Below are 17,945 nucleotides of genomic sequence, written 5' to 3'. Positions count from 1 at the left end.
GACCTTCTAACCCCCTACAATCCTTCTTTCTCGCTTCGGCCTGCTTCGCGTCCCCTGCCTCGCTCGCCCCACTCTTGGCGGGCAGGCCTTCTGACATTTTGCCCCCAACCTCTGGAACTCCATTTGCAGTCCCTCCGCCTCGCCCCCCTCCCTTACCTCCTTCAAGACCCTCCTCTTCGACCGTGTTTTCAATCTCCCAGTTTGCCCTCCGCCCTCCCCAACCACCAGCTCGGGTCCAAAACTCTGTCTGTCGAACGCCTTGGGACGTCTTCCCGACGTGAAAGGCGGTATACAAATGTAATGTTGTTGTTCTTGGGATCTTGAACATTCACCTGAACAGGCACAGACGTAACCTCAATTCAGCATCTCACCTGAAGGATGGCCACACTGGCTCTGCAGGACGTTCCACCCAAGACTATTGGAGTGTTCAAAACCTTGATGTGTGACTTGAACACAACAAAGCCTTCTGGCTCAGAGGCAACAGTGCTACCAACTGAGCTAGGCTGACACCCAAGGAAACAGAAGCATCATTTTGAGCCACTTACCATGCCCATATGGTGGTGTCAATTAGGAAATGGACTAGGAATTTATTTTCAGCATGAGGCTATAAACGAGGTTTAGGCAATTACAATGTGTGATTGTGTTGCATTGATTTAAATCTCTCAGACATTATTACCCCCCAAATCACTTACCTAGATCTTCTGTAAAATGCTGTACATATGTGGTGGGTGATCAGGTCAATTGAACTGCAAAGATTTTGACTGCGTGTGGATAAATTAAATGAAACTAATTTAATGTTCAGAGATGTCAGTTACAAAGTTCCTCCAGCAGAGGACAGGCCTGCTCTAGTGTTGACAACACTGTGCTAGCCATCTTTTATAAGAACACAAAAGCTGCCAGGAATATAAAAAAAACCTTAAAACAAATCCATTCCTTTTTTGATTGTCTTCTATGCCTCCTTACACACATCCTTCATAAAAACACCACTATTAGCCTCTTGTTCTCATTTATACCGCCCATTCCAAGAGTCTTCCTTGGTAACTACGCCACAAGTCAATTCTATAATAATAATCCTTGCATTTGATATAGCGCCCTATCACGTCTTCGAGACGTCTCACAGAATATACTGTAAAGTGAATTGACAGTATATTTTCTGGGCAAAATGTGGCAGCCAATTCCACACAGCAGTTTCCTTCAAACAGTCGTGGATTGAAGTGACCAATTTATTACTTTTTTTGAAGAAATTATTATCTCCGGAAAAGCGATCCCCCAATCGACTAACAACTGGGTTCCTACTTACTGCTAGGTAAACAGAGGCATGTGAAATAAGGAAACTTGCTCAACATTTCGCCTTGCTGGGAATCAAACCCAGGTCTCTTGCTTGTGAGGCGAGTGCTCTAACCACTGAGCTACAGGACTCCACGATATTATACTTCATATCTGTCGAACTTGTTGACCAGAATACTGGGAGAACCTCTCATCTTTTTTCGAATAGTGCCATGGGATCTTGTTAACATCCACTTGAACAGCAGGCAGTGCTTCCCCACACCAGCCCAACATTAAATTATCAGCCTAGATTATATAAATTCAAAATCCCATCACGGGCCTTGAATGCCACAACCTTCTAACTCTGAGGCACTCACAATTAGTTCTCAGATAAACAACCCAGGGTAACGATGGATTATAGAGTCGCTTGGGTGGTGTGACATTAAATCCTGCAAGGATGTAACTATTTTGTGCACTATAGACACTGCTTTCTTTCTATACGCTCTCATGCATGTTTCTGATAGCCTAATAATTTCCAATACCAATTTGTTTTTATTCTTAATCAATGTTCCCTCCTTAGCGAGAACTGTGCTCATGTTGAGGGTACTAGACACCCTCTAGCACATTGTTTAACTGGCGATGCTAAACATCCTTGCATTTGATATAGCACCTTAACACATCATTGAGATGTTTCAAAGGGCTTGAAAGGATTTACTGTACATTTTGCACATAGCAATGTTTCCAAAAAAGCCCTGAATTCAATAAACCAATTTATCTGGTGCAATTTTATATGCTTTAAGTGTGAACCTCAGATAGTTGTTGTATTCCACAGTTGAATAACCTCAGTGCAATTCAGTACTGGTCTAAAATTCGCACACGTATGCGTTCCACCAGCGATCACTGGATAGTGTTCAACAGCAGGAACCCTTGTTAAATGTTCTTCTAACCCAGTGTTTATAAGCCACTAGGCTATTTGGCTGAGATCAAATTAGTCAGCAAAAGTCAGCGATTTAACCTTTCTAAGTATGGTTCATTTCGACACTTGGCAGTAGCATTACCAATTAAGCCATCAGGGAAGCCTTGCACCATTTTTTAAAGACAAAAAGCTACAAAAAATGCAGAACTGCAAATCATGTGAGATGACAGCCAACAAAATTGGCAAAGTTAAAAGCACAAATCTGCAGTCTATAAATATATTTTTAACTTGTGCAGAATACATAGTATCATCTAAAGCTGACAATGAACCTCTGAAAACAGATTTGATGATAGGACTAATCAGTTCAAATGTATCAATCACAGCAATGCTGGTCAGGCCTTAGAATAAACAGGAACTCACCAGGAGGGCTAATTAGTTGGCTCAATACCCTAATGTGAAGTCTTCACTTGATGCTCACTTCATTAAGTACGACATTCTGTTGCTTCAAGAGAGATACTTTTGGATGGATTCACAGGTTGAATTTCACACTGGAGAAATATTAGGCAGCACAGGGTTTTGTCTCCTTATTTTGTTCAGAATTAGTTGCCCACAGAATCATGTGCAGAACTAAATCAAAAAGTCCAAACCTGAAGGCAGTCACTACGTGTCCTATTTGCCATCTCATTCATCTACCAAGTCAGGAGGTGGTGGGATGAGATCCCTGGGGTTGAGCCTTGCAACCAGGCATACATCATAGCTGTCATGCATAAGGACATTGCAGGCCACAACATTCCACAGGTTTTCCCAGGGGTTCATTTCCAGAATCTCTTTAACAATCACTTCATGCCGATCTGAAAGTGAGGACAAAATGAAACAGAAACGCTGTAGATTACAAAAAATCGATAGGAGCTGCCCCAAATATGACTTAAAAGTTTTTGACCAAGTTATGAGCGATTCCAGACAATTAGTGTCAGTAGGCTATTTAACTTCAGGAGGCATCATAGTCAAACCTTACCCTGCTTTCACCTGCACCCCCCACTATCACTTGTCAACAGGATTCACTGGATGGGAATAAGGTGCAACAGGCTAATGTCCCGTCTCCCTGCCCTTGTCTGCTTAGCATGTCAAATGAGGCCAAATGTAGCATTTCACCTGCTGTCATCAGTAAGATCATTCCAGTGAATTATTTCGTCAGATCTTTTCATACCTGCACTTTGAAAGGCTCCACAGAGATACAGCTTTCCCTCTATCACGCCTGCACTGGTGGAATTTGTACGAAGAGACAGAATTGGTAACGGCAAGGGAGGTCCCTCCCGCCAGAAATCACCATCTGGGTTGTAGATTTCCACCAGATCCAAACATCTCCTCGCCTGACCTCTGTCAACACCAGAGCAGCCTATCCCACCTAAAGTTAAAAAAGTAAGTAAAGGTTACAGATTTCTTTTTCCTGCTTAGAAACAGAATCTATTTCACTCTATTTCACCTTCTGCCTTCCTAATTTTCTTCCTTCCTAGCTTAAAACTCCGGCCGACTCCTGTACTCAGCTAACTCAGGCTTGCAACAAGTCCCCCACCCTCTCCCTACCACCATCAGTGACTGAGCCTTCAATTTCTTTGCCCCTAACCTCTAGAATTCCCTCCTTGTTGCCCCTTCTCTATCAGTCTTTTAGACACACATTAAAATCTACCTCTTTGACCACATTTTATGGTCATCTCCCCCTTCTCCCTCCTTTATTTGCTTCTCTCGCTTCAATCCCATGTTTGTAAAGTGCTCCGACATTACCTACATGAGGGGTGGTATATAAATACAAATTGTTCTTGTTGACTACAATTCGAAAGTCATTGATAGTCCCTAGTATCTCATCTGTGAGGTCATTTTTATCATGTAAATGGGGCAAATTCCTCAACATATGTAACTTCTGGTCTCTCGGCTTAAGGTACCATAAGCCTACTGCAGATTTTGAGCAGGCTGGCCAGCAAAAAACTGAAAATTGAAAAGCAGCACTAAAAGGATTTAGGTTGAGGGACAATCAATTGTTAGTAAGTAATGTCACGTTTCAGCACATAATCAATTCTCAAATTGCTGCATGCCTTACAAATTTAAGTGATCATTCACAAGTAAGCAAATTGACTCCTAACATAAAACTGGATTTAAATTCCTTGATGTTCCAGGACATATTACTAATATGTATATCTCTGAATTGTATACAGATTAGTAATATAAATGTAATCATATTTGCTGAATGTCTACATCTGTAAACCAGCTATTAAAGCCAGGATTAAAGACAGACAGCAGTTACATTGAAAAGGTATGGGGAATGAGCAGGCAATTGGGATTCAAATAGATGGTGTCAGTGGAACAACAACAACAAGATTCCATTTATAAAGCGCCTTTCACGTCAGGAGGACGTCCCAAGGCGCTGCACAGTTGGGTCATGACCCGAGCAGGGGGGAAATGGTCAGGGTGAGGGGAGGGATGGGAGGGAGCGAGAAGGGGGAAGAGAGTCGAGAGGGGAGCTGAAGGCTCGGTCAAAGAGGAACAGCTAGCATAAACACAGATTTAGTGTGCCCATAAACTCCTGTGCTGTAATTTCTATGATTCTCTGGGAGACTACTTCCTTTGCTGTTTATTGTGCTCAAAAGTCTTATTGCAGCCATCAACATTGTGAAAACAAATTACATTCCTTTATTGCTTTTGCAGGAATATGAGATTTTTCAATGTTAGTCTTCCATTTAATATCGATTTTTGTCAAAATAGCTTTAAATGCTTCACAAAATGCGTAACTTACTTGGAAGTGCAGCGGTTTTATTTGTATGTAAAGTGGCATTTAATCTACGCAATCAACATCTCGTAAACAGGAGTAAGGTAAATGATTAGGTTTAATCTGTTTCTGGTATGAGAATAACAAATGCCTAGCTGCATTATTTAATATATTATTTATACAAATAAATAAGTTGTTATTTCTATCATGCCAACAATTATAATCCCGTGTTTTTAATTATATTAAACCATACTCTTCATCTGCTATTTACAGGGTATTCACCATAGGTGCATTGAAACCAAACCTTGTTCTGGTTCAATTTCATGAGATATGTTAGATAAGAGTTAGGATGTTTGACCAGATAACAACAACAAGAAGATTACATTTGTATAGCGCCTTTCATGTCAGGAGGACGTCCCAAGGTGCGGGACAGAGTACAGCATTTCAGACCTGAGCTGGGGTTGGGGAGGGAGGGGAGGGGAGTGGGGTGGCCGATGGCATGGTCGAAAAGGAGGGTCTTGAAGCGAGACTTGAAGTAAGCTAAGGAGGGGGCGAGGCGGAGTGACTGGGGGATAGAATTCCAGAGGTTGGGGCCAGAGTGGCTGAAGGCTCTCCTGCCAATGGTGGAACCGCTGGGTTGGAGGACATGGAGCAAGCCAGAGCCGGCTGAGCGGAGGGAACTGGCAGGTTGGTAGGGGGTTAGGAGGTCGCAGAGGTAGGGTGGGGCGATGCCATGGAGGGCTCTGTAGGTGAGGACCAGAATCTTGAACTGGATCCTCTGAAGGATAGGGATAATTCAGACAGCTGATAATCAAACATCTTTTACCAATTCACAGTTTAAAATAAATGACGGAATACGTAAAGGCTATTGCACTCATTCTCATTGTTTCTCAAATATCGTACAATCCTCTCTAACCCAGGGCTTGATCTAATCCATTTGATGTCCTGAGGGAACACTCCTCAAGGGTAGATCAAGCAAAACCGTAGCATATTAATCTAACTGTACATTCTACATTGGTCTTCCTTGGTTTAATATTCCCATTAGCTGAAATCCACTATATTCCATAAGTAAAGAGTTTGATTATTTCCAGCTGCACTTATAACTTCAGTTTAACTTCCAATGCCATTGCTCACCAAATATGAACAAATGAAATCACTTTCCAGCAGATGAGTGTTCAGGATTTGAATACTTTTTTTATTTTTAGACCAAGAGACCAGAGGTTTGGTAGGAATATACTGGGATTCTTCTGGAAGCGCAATGTCTAAAGTAAAATCCATTAAAATTAAATGGGAGAGAGAATCTTTCACTTAACCTTTTTCCAAACTGAACTGCAACTAAAAACGATTTTGATAGCTCAAAATAATTTCTGCCTTTTAAACTCATGTTGTTGTGATTTCTCTGCCATATCCTATCAATCACAGTCTGACCATTTCCAGCTGTTTTGGCAGGCACGATCAATTGAATGATCACGCACATTACTAGGTTTATTAGATTATTTGGAGAAACAGGACTATGCACATTTTAATGAAAATCTTTATGCTGTCTGTTAGCTGCTCGACTTCTGAAACCTCTCCCGTTTTCCTTCTGCCATTTCAATTTTACGCTTGTAACATCTTTGTGAGCACGTTTCGTTCCTGCTCCTTTTATTTTGCATTCAACTGTTCACTGTATTTTTATACAAAGAGGAAAAGATCCCACGATGGGTAAGGCCGGCATGTTTATTCAGTGAGCAGTAAATCAATGCAGTCTGAGAAGCACCGAGCATTGATCCCCAGTCAGCTGATCTCAGCCAGGGTGGGAATAAGGCTAGAATGGCTTCAGCATCCTGAGCTAGAGACGAGAAACATCAGTCAGGATTCCAACTCTTGATCATAATCCAATGAACCCTGGTGGAGGTGCATGTATATTGAGCAAGGACAGAATTGGGCTCAGCTAGGATGCCCTACATGGTTGAACTGACTGTTGACATTCCCTGTCAAAGCTGACAAATTTATAATGGATACTTGACTGGTGTACTTGGGATTGACTTGCACATGTGAAACTCTACGTAGGTAGAAACCAAAATGGAATACAACTTCGGGGAAGGAGGGAGGTAGGAAGAGAAGAATTTGTAAAGAAAATTGGGTGGGAGGAGGATGGGGTGAGAGATAAAAGCATTCAAAGAAGTGTCAGGTTTCATGATGTGTTCATTCATGTCTAAAATTTTACCCCATGTCAACCTTTCGATTGGATAAACTGGCCTGGATTTACTGAGATTAACATTTAAACTTCCTGGATTAAGAATTGATGGTAATTAATATGAACAGACATATTAAAGAAAAAAATGCACAAATCTTCAGAACATTTACTAGGTTCATTCTAGATTTTGAATTTGTCAAATTCTGGACACTCTGAAATGCAAAGTAAATAGAGTAAATCTAGAATTTGTCCCCTATATCTTTTCAGTTGTAAAATTGGGATTTGAGTCCAGCCCAAATTGATGGCTTGAAGTCTCTTCTCATTACCAAGATCAAGAATGCTATATGAAAGAGTCTCCATCCAGTTTCTTGTAGATGATGACTAAAACACATTACTGTCCCTAATTCAGCACAAATTGCCAATTTCACCGAGGAAGGCCATAACAATGGAAGGATTTACACTGCTGGATCCAATGCCTTCTGAGGTTGGACTTAAGATAGTTTATTGGGAATTTTCCATCTGATTAGTGGAAGTGTTCCATTATGCAATCCTGACAACACATTGCCATTAATAGTAACCATGAAGTACTGGTAGATCTTTTAGGACTGTCACTTCCTGAGTCCCAAGCCTGGTGCTTGACCACCCAAGCTACCTGGCTTCTCTTACCTTGATGAGCAAACCAATAGAATAAATAATCTTCATGATTTCTACCCTCTGTTTTAAAAAAAATGTGAACTTCAGGAGCAATTACTAAGAACTAACAGATTTCTCAATTTAATATTGTTTTTGATGACGACATTCTACTTGTAACCAACTTCTCTTTCTTTGCTTCACATCCTTCAATAAATTCCTGCCCTCTTCCCTATCTTGCTTTATTTATCACACAGCATTTATCGTATTTGCATTTGTTTCCCAGAAACACTTGTACGAGCGAGCGTCTTTCTGTGTTGGCCTATTTCTATACACAGAAGATCACAACAGTCTCACATGAGAAGGGGCTCATATTACCAAACAGGCTATTGTTTTGTGTTTCATCATTTTCCACTTCTTTTTGTCTCTTTCAATTTCAACACTAAACTAGCTTATTAACTTTTATATTTTCCCCTTTCATCTTCCAGGATCTTTCTACTCCCCGTCAAAAGGGCAACAAGGTTTTTTTTTATATAACAGATTATTTCTGCATTTCAGGCAACAATTTAATTGATGAGAACTAACCGGTATTCACCATTCAGTAAGTTTTGTAAATTTGCCTGTGTACTCAGAGTAACTATAATGTAATTATTCATACATATAATTACATTTTGTGTTCATAATGTACTGTTTATGAGTTAAACTTACATTACAATTCAATTTGAATGTAAAATGAAGTTATACAAAACTTTTTGATTTAAATTAATTATTCATCAATATCTTCAACATTTTATTCAACAGGTTAAGGATTAAGCATATTATGTTTGGGAAAACGATTATGGATTTTGAGAAAGATGCTTAGGGATAGGTCAAGATTGCAATACATTTACAGGTTTTATTTATACGAGAATAACATGTCCTCTATTTTCCTGCTTTGGATCCCTCTAGCTTTAATCAGTTGCAATGAGGTCAGGCATCATGCTCTGTGACCTCTGATAATGCCTTATCGACATCCTCCACATGGAGATATCTGAGATCAGACATCTATAGTCAATTGACCTGCTGACCCTCTTTGGAATCACACATGAAAATTGGCAACTTTTAGCAATGTGCTGGAGGGCAGCTGCTACCCATAAACTGTACCCGAGTAATAGTTAGCATCTTCAGGAGAGAAGGGTAAAGGAGAAGATAGATTGCAGAAAAAGAATGGTGCTTATCTATTTTGTATAAAGTGTCATTGTGTTTATGTGGCGCTCTAGACCCATGTAATATCGAGTTCCAAGTTGAAGAAACGCCTTCATTTTTTTTGTGCCTGTTCTCAAAAGTTTAAAGTACATTGGCTGTAACAGAGACCTCACTTTTGGAGCTTGTCCAAGTGTGTCTCAATCAGCTTGCCATTTACTGAACAATTAAGCTCTTTTTTCTTTGATTTCTTTACAAACATGCTTATGTGCTGGAGAAAAAAATATTCAAGTATAAAAAGGTTGAGCCCAGTCCAGCAGCAGAGAACAGGCAAGGCCTGTACACCCTCTCTGGGGTACAGTGAATGAGAGGGGTTTATTATTGGAGCCTGTGGGCATGTACTGAACTATTCTGCAACACAGTTCGACTGATTGCGAGTGTAATTTTTGGAGTGAAAAACGAAAACTAAAAATGGCTAAGGATATTTATCACACAGTAAAAAGTCCATTTTGTTTACCTTTTAAAGATGGAAGTCTGTTGTGACATCAGTATAGAATTCTGAGTCACTTGTTGCTTGGTACTGGGTATGAATCCAAGAATGTCCACTCATCCTTTGAAGATGGATAAACTGAGTAACAATTCTTAAATATTCTCGATTGGGGGGTTAATAAAAGATATGGGTAAATGGGGGTCTGCCTGAGGCTGAGAGCCTCAGAGAAGAAATGCCTGACAAAGCCTGAACATTGTTTAATTTGTCCTCTCTGTTCTACCCACAAGATTACAAGATTGATTCTGACGAAGAAGGCCCATGTGACCTCATCCTTCCAGAATATCCACCCTATCTTCTTATTACAGGATCGAGCTGTTTTTTAATTGAGTCCCAGCATCCGGCCTGAAAATCCTTTGAACTTTGGTTATGGCCGGTATGTAGGCCTTGGCCCTTTATCTTTTCCATAAGAAAAAAAGTGTATTGCCAACGATATTGACAATTAAGTAATACCATTAAATGATACCAACATTGTTAAGTTATTAATTTTGATTGTAGGAAGGACCAGAATGTACTAATAGGAATAGTGCCAGAACCCCTACATTGCTTTCTCATCGACTGCATGTTAATTCTGCTCCCTCACACTAGACTCCATAACATTTACAAACTCGTACCCTTAAATATGTTCTAAGCAGTTTTTCTTTAAATAAAAAAAGACCTAAGCCCAGACAGAACAAAATAAGGTTAGGGATGTTTCTATTATGAAACAGATTTGTAGTAATAAGAGCTCAACAGTGAGACGCACAACAGTGTTCTGCTTCAAATAAAGTGGTATTTCCCATTTTAATTATTTTAAGATTTAAAAGATTTCGTTCAAACAAATCTTTTGTAATACCTTATATTTGCCACACCTGTTTATTAATCTATAATGTAACAGTTGAATGAGATAACGTGCAATTTATGAACTAAACAAATTGTATTTATATCTCACCTTTCACGTCAAGGCACTGGACAGTTGAGAGCTTGCACCCAAGCTGGATTTCCTCTTTCATGGATTCAAGAGGTTTGGGGACCAAGGAGGTGGGGGCGGGAAGATGATCAAAGGCACAGGCAAAGAGGAAGGAAGCAAGGGAAGGGGCGAGGCAAAGGATGGGGGCAATAGGTTGGTGGAACCTGGTGCGGGAGAAGTCCCAAGCTACAGAATTCTGAATAGTCTGCAACTTGTGGAGGGAAGAGTTGGGAAGTCTGGCCCAACTATGTATATTGGTATGCATAATGGCTATGATAATTATTACAATAGAGAGAGGATTGGAAGGCCATTCATTGGGGTGTGCTTCTTTCATCAAGAGCATAGCCAATTGCCAGTTTTCATTTCTCTTGGCTGTCTATATTTCTAGCTCTGTCACAAGAGACTTGTCCTAACCCTTTTCACACACTGCAGACTGTGTGCATGCTATTTGCACTTAATGACTTCCCATTGATTTCTTCAACTGTGTCAATTTGACACTCCAATTAAAACTTAAAGGGATTTCCTCTTTCATATGATGTTGAGACAACCTATCTCAGCTTCCCCCTTCTGGAATTCTTAATATACTCTTTTTTGTTGACTGTTTCCTACCACAATTTCGCTTTCGCTGTCACGGTCACTCCACTCCACAGAAAACTCGCAGAGTGGGTGGCAGTATATCTCACTGCATTCTATGCTAACACCAAATTCATCATGAACAAATAAACACCTTAACATAAAACAAAACATTTTTGATTCCTTTCCTATTTGAAGCTGGAGAGCATTTCACTCGGGGCTGCTCAAATATTCTAAGCACAAATGAATAACTGACCTTATTCTTGGAATTCCACTACCTTAGCTTAAAACACCAATTAAACACTTTGACCACATTTCTATGCTAAAGACTTGGGAAGTTTTACATTTCTGTCAACCATCTGATCATGCTCCAATCACTCACCACTTTTCCTAATGACAACACCCATCCAAATAAATTGTAAAAATTGTACTGTTCCATCCCAGCATTCAAGGCTATTGTCATGGTCTCTTGCTATTTTCTTACCGAAGACATAAATCTCGTTGTTCAGAACGGCTGTGCTGAAGCGATACTTGGAGAATTTCATAGGCTTACATTCAGTCCATTTATCTCTGTCAGGGTCATACCGGAACATTTTGTTACTTAGTCGCTCAGGTTCATCATTGGGGAGATCCATCTGCATAACAAAACATGACAGCAGTAGATAAAGAGGATATTTAGACCGATGTATACCTAAAATACAAGTAATTAATCACATTGGACGCTAATGTGGATAAAATGCCTGCAAGGACAAGTGATAAAAAATACATCAATTAATGTCAAATTTAGGGGAAAACAGATTTGTTTTAAATAATTTAAGAAAAAGTCCTGAGCAGCCATAATACTCCAATAAAACAACTTAAACTGTTGGAAATCCAGATTTCCAAGGTGAATCCACTTGTGAAAGAGAAAGACAAGTTAATGTTCAGAACTGAAAGGCTGCCCCTTTTATGGGAGGAGAGCAAGTAAAAATTGCTGTGATTTTTAAACATTTTCAGTTTATATTTCACATCAGTCATGCACAGTACTCTGGCGAGGCTGTACAGTATTTTGGCTTTGGTTGCACCTGAAGGAATGTAGTGTACAGTTTACTTTGCCGTGACATAAAGGAGTTACCCAGGCCTAAGAGTTAGTTCAGAAAGCAACAAGGCTAATTCAATGATCCCAATTTTGCTAATTCTTTAATTGTCAGGCGTTATTATCTCTCATGTGGAATAAAATTAGTTATTCATTTCATGGCTGAATGTGGGATATTGCTGTACGAAATTGGGCTGCTGTGTTCCACTACAAATACACAGTCACACCAATTCAGAGTAAATCCTGTGAAGTGCTTTAGGAAATTCTCCGAATGTGAAAGGCGCTATATCACAACAACAACTTGCATTTACATAGCGCTCTTCACGTGGGGTAGCATCCTGGAGTGCTTGACAGTGGTGGACTCTGACACCGCAGGGGGAGAGGGAGGGGGAAAGCTGATTGTAAGCACCATCAAAAAATACCAAATTCAAGGATTTTTTTTTATTATTATTATTTTCTATTACATATAATGGATCAGATTTTCTATCTGCTGTTACCCAAGTTTTATAAACTGTTAGACTACTGATCGATTCAGGGATATTACTGTCTTCCTTACTTAATTTTTTCTGTCTCTGTGCATCACGTAGCCAATTTGGAATTGGAAACATCGCTGAGAAACTATCATTTGAGTGCAAAAACTTAAATATAAGCGCTGACTATTGCCATTACACAGGAAATTAAACCCCAGCGTACACCTTTTCAGAATAATCTTGGAAGTATACTGAAATGCATCTGTATAATTATTTGCACGATAAAACAGCCAACAGCATTCTACAAGCAGTTTAACCTGTGGTGTCCATCCTCCCATTACGTAAATCCGGTTATATGCAGTGACGACAGCATGACATGCCAATTGTACAGGCAAAGGAGCCACACTTCTCCACTGGCTGGTCTCCACCATGAACATATCGACACAGTTTGTGATCATATACTGGTTCTTCATTTTCATCTGCCCACCAATAAGGTATAGGTTGCCATAAGTGGTTCCCAATCCATAGAGCTCTCTATAGGGAGCTGTGCAAAGTTTTTCCCAATGATTATTTCCTCGGATATGGTACCTAAAAATCAGAGAATAATTATTCAGAGTAAAATATTTCTGAACTTAGTATTTGAGAAGATTGCTCAGTGTGATGTGTTCTGAGTGATGTGTTTAATGTTTAACAAAATGTCAAATCAACCATCAATTACTGTTGATTTCTGAATACATCCATAGTCAGACAGATTAATTCAGGGATATAAAGATGCATTTAACTTCCCAAACTCCCATCAGTAGCATAGTTTGGTGCAAAAAAGCATAACAACAACAACAACAAAGTTATATTTATAGAGCGCCTTTCACGTCGGGAGGACATCCCAAAGCGCTGAACGGTCAGCTGTTGGGGCCCAAGCATGGGGGAAGGGGTGGTGTAGGGGTGAGGGAAGGCAGAGAGGTGGGAGGGAGACCAAAGACACGGTCGAAGAGAAGAGTCTTGAGACCGGCCTTGAAGGATGCGAGGGAGGAAGCGAGGCGAAGGAACCGTGGGATGGATTTCCAGAGTGTGGGGGCAGAGAGGCTGAAAGCCCGGCCACCAATGGTAGGGCGGGTCAGGCGGGAGACATGGAGTAGGCCGGAGTCTGATGAACGGAGGGAGTGGGCAGAAGGTGCCCAATCAGAAGATTGCATGTGTTAGCAAACATCCTTCGGTTAGAGGGTTGAGGTTCAGGCTATCATTTGTGTAAGATGTTAACTGAGTCCTGTTTGCTGGTTCAGGGGGAGGTTATAAGTATTCACATAATGGTCAACATTTAAATTCACCAAAAAAAACACTAATAAATTGGTCATTCAATAGTTCATTTGTGGCAGGTTGCTTGGCACCGATTAACTATTGGTTGGCTAGTAAGGATATTAAAAGTAACTTTTCTGTGATGTCATATAAGATTACACAAGAATTTAGGATCAGGAGAGCCAAGGTTACTAGTTTTAGTAGGAGCTGATTGGGAACATTAATTACTACAGCAACAAGTACCCACCTAACTATTTCCACATTCTTGGTCTTTTGCCTTGACATTCTAGTCACTCCTGCTTCACCTGCTACAATAATATCATTGTTCTCCGTCACAACACCAGTGTAGACATATCCCAAAGCCTCTCCATATTTTGGTGACAGAATATAATAAGATTTTTTAGTTGCAGGTGCATAGCAATAACTAGTGTCAGTGTAACTGCGGTGCCTTGATCTTATTCCTTGACCATTGGTGCCAATACACAGAAGGAGGTCCGTGGTCTCCATCCCATAACGTAGATGGAGAGATGGGTGTTGATTTGTCTTGTGGATCTTATCAATGGCAGACTCGATCATGTTATAGCATTCTGCATCACTAAGAAGGATTGTGTTCCTTTTACGAGCTTCCTTTAGAAATGTAGGGCTCACAAGCTGCAATCTCACCTGCTTCATGAGTTCTAGAAGGTATTGAACACGTGACTTCCGCTCATGATTTACCCATCGAAGGACTAAGTCCAAGATACACTCCTCGCGTGAAATATTGAGATCATCAGAGCAGATCAAAGGTAACAATTGATGTATTTCAATCTCCAGTACCTCCTCATGCAAACAGGTTTCTGCAAAGTGCAAAAGGAGATATTTGTTGGCTTGGTGAGACAGATCTTCTGCTCCGAGTTGCTTTGCAAAAAAGTGAATTCCAATACAGTTGGATGCGTCCATGTGGTCCATCATGTATTTCTGGCAATTCATGAAAATGTTTTCCATTTGTAGGAAGAAGGCTGTGGTGGCCACTCCCTGGACGTTGGAATTAGTAAGGGCCAGATCCGATCTGTACATGTAGTTTAAAAAGATGGCCACACTCTCTGCTTCCATATCATGTAGAACAATTTCTTTCTGACTACATTCCATCAATCCGCATGTGAACATTGCTTTGAAGTAAGGACTGAAAGCAGCCAGAACAAGACGATGGGAGGGGAACTTTGACCCCTGTGCTACCAACACAACATCGGTCAGTTCATCCAAGTCTTTCATTTTATTAATTCGGTTAAGTAAATACAAACTGTGTTTGTCTCTGACTGTGCTGTTGTAATCCATGGTTGTTGTCATTGTGAACCAATAATTTCCCCCAAACAGTCAAAAAGTATGAAAAGCTTTAATTTGCTTGTTTATGCTGTCTTTACTATTAATTTGAACTATATGCGGGTTGGTTCGCCACATTCGCTTATACTATAGAGCACATGGTGAATCTTCATACCTTGTCTTCATCTCCAAACTGGAATTAGAACAGTTACTATTTAAAAAGTGTCTACAACAACAACAAATTGCATTTATATAGCGCCTCTCATGCAGGGTTCGCGTCCCAGAGCTTTTACTGGAATTTACACTTACCTCATCTACAGTTTAACATTATTTTTCATAAGGATGACCAGTTTTGACCAGCCAGCACTACAGTACTGCATGGAGTATTCGGTCATCTATACTTAGATTTATCCTTTCAATCCTGAGCTTCTAGAGGTTTCGTGTTTCAGTGTTTTGCACATGCAGACATGCTATTTATTAATATTTTGATGTAGATGGCTGGCTGGCAACCCTAGACAACAAGTCTTTTTTACCCCTGTCAATTTTCTCCCCTCCACTTCTAAAGACTTTAATTCCTTTTTCCTGGAACTTTTCTGTTGTATGGGTGCCTGCCACTGATATCTCACCCAAGTGGCCATAAGACATATGCAGACCAAAACAATTTAAATATCCAGCCTATTTGATTGTAGAGACCCTAATAGCCAGCAATGACGCTATCCTTATTCCACGGTTCCACTTTCCAAAACAGAATTTACTCACCCTAACCCAGGGCACTGAAATCAATAGTAACCCCGTTCCCCCTCCCCCAGCTGAGATTGGATCAAAACTGGAATCTTCCCAGTCTGTATAGTTCAGTTCACTGAGCCAGCCATGTGGCGATGGGGGGGGCATAGCCACACCAACATAATTTTTCTTCATTTATGATTGACCAGCTATACTGTTGCAGCTACTTTTGCAACCGGTTTCATTTAATCGGACTTCTCTGTTTTGTCTGGCATTTTATTTGCCCTTGAAAGGCTTGATCTTTGCTTCTTAGGCATCTTTATCCCTTAAGATTAAGAAAATGTCCTGCTGAACTTGTTAGCATCTCTTGTTCACATATTTGCACACATATCCTTTTGGGAGGACTCCTGTGGGGAGGCCTCAGTTGGAGGACTCAATGGAGGACTCGTGTTGGGAGGACTCCTTGTTGGAGTCCATACATGTGGGATGAGCTTGTTTAGGTCACGATAGGTGATCCCCGAAAAAAATATGCCCATTACACTCCCCAGTGCAAGACCTGTCCAATGAAGTATAATCATGTCTACATCAATTGGTTAGACAGACACCTTTACCAGTATAGCTATATCTCTCTAAAATGGTGTATGACCTCTATCGCTATTTTGTTGCAGAATACCATGTATACTTATCTGGGGCTTAATTAAAGCGTTTTAATTTTTTTAAAAAATATCATCAACAATAGTAGATCCCTGAAAAAAATATGGCCATGACACTGCCCCATGCAAGACCTTTCCGATGAAGTATAAATCATGTCTCTACATTAATCGGGTATTGCGTTCTTGGCGGACACACACACACAGACAGACATTTCGTTTTTATTAGTATACATGATAACCAGTGTTAAAAGTACAATGCAAAGCAAACATCCTAGCTGAAAACAACTGAAACTTTAAACTCATAATTTCAAAACAAATTTATGAATCCCCATAGTTTTGTGAGAATTAATCTTATTCTAAATACCTGTTTAAATTGGTGAATATACTGGGTGGACACAGGCAAAGCTTTTAGACTATTCACCCTCATTGAGTAGACTTCAGTCACCTGAATGTGCTCACCAGTTATTATAAGCAACATGCAGTCCAGTGACTGTTTTAAAAATAAACCATGATCGTTAATAGCATAGGCAGTTCTTGAAAATAAAGCTTTCAGGGCAAGAAATGTTCTTCGTTAGCCACCAAGCAACATGTTCCTTTTTACTTATAATGCAGTAGTTGTCTAATTTTGATTAATGTACGATAATCTTACCTCAGCTGTCCCCAAAGGATAGATAAGGTAGAATGTCAAAATAATTTCTTTGGGGTATACCATCTAGATACTTATATGGGATTTTTGTTTTGTTTATTATTCACTACTCACTTGTTTTCTGTCATTTCAGATCATATTGCATAACATTTAATTCATATTTTGCAAAATCCTTGTTGGCTTCTTGTGCTGTTTTTTGTTCTTAATTTTTCATATCCTTTAAAATCCCTTTCACCCTTTCCTTAGTTGTTTCATGGTAAAGTCCTGTTAATTTAAGCAAAATAGTCCAACTGTTCTGCGCAATGATTGGTCTTACAGTAAGCAATGATATGTATAACCTTGCAGTTGACATTTGAAACTGTCGATCAAATGTGTCCATGAGTCTTCATGGGAGATGTAGTTTTAGTTACATGACTTTCGTTGAACACATGCTGTGCGCAGTTGGCTACTGTGTTTCGCCCACAAAGTGCACAGTCAATTCATTTTACAGTATATTCTGTGAAGCGCTTTGAGATGTCCCAACAACTTGATAAGGCACTATATCAAATATAAGGATATTATTATTATTAATTTGCTTTCTTTTTTTGATAAATTTTGAGTTACATCTGGCTATGTTTGGTCAATAAGTATTATATGTCCTCAATGATTTTTTAAAAAGCACATATTAAAAGCGTCATAAGAACATAAGAATTAGGAGCAGGAGTAGGCCATTCGGCCCCTCGAGCCTGCCCCACCATTCGATAAAATCATGGCTGATCTTCAAACCTAACTCTAATTACCTGC

At 39.9% G+C, this 17,945-nt stretch overlaps 1 protein-coding gene across 2 annotated transcripts; it reads right to left on the bottom strand.

Moving 5' to 3' along the window:
* Positions 1-1,958: 1,958 nt before the first annotated feature.
* Positions 1,959-17,374, bottom strand: kbtbd12 (kelch repeat and BTB (POZ) domain containing 12). 2 transcript variants are annotated; one of them, XM_007890345.2, is made up of 6 exons: positions 17,166-17,374; positions 14,089-15,333; positions 12,866-13,136; positions 11,488-11,638; positions 3,390-3,587; positions 1,959-3,033 (listed from the first exon to the last, which is right to left on the bottom strand). In XM_007890345.2, the coding sequence occupies exons 2-6, from the start codon at positions 15,165-15,167 to the stop codon at positions 2,864-2,866; spliced, it is 1,869 nt and encodes a 622-aa protein (XP_007888536.2). In that variant the 5' UTR covers positions 15,168-15,333; positions 17,166-17,374; the 3' UTR covers positions 1,959-2,863. The 2 variants fall into 2 exon arrangements, with proteins under 2 accessions (XP_007888536.2, XP_007888537.2); XM_007890346.2 differs by lacking the exons at positions 1,959-3,033; positions 3,390-3,587; positions 17,166-17,374 and adding an exon at positions 16,881-17,148 and having other exon boundaries at positions 10,653-11,638.
* Positions 17,375-17,945: the final 571 nt, after the last annotated feature.

Source organism: Callorhinchus milii, unplaced genomic scaffold (assembly GCF_018977255.1).
Source record: "Callorhinchus milii isolate IMCB2004 unplaced genomic scaffold, IMCB_Cmil_1.0 Scaffold12, whole genome shotgun sequence".
Taxonomy (NCBI): domain Eukaryota; kingdom Metazoa; phylum Chordata; class Chondrichthyes; order Chimaeriformes; family Callorhinchidae; genus Callorhinchus; species Callorhinchus milii.
Note: the sequence above shows the minus strand (reverse complement) of the source record. Positions and strands in the feature narration are given on the sequence as shown.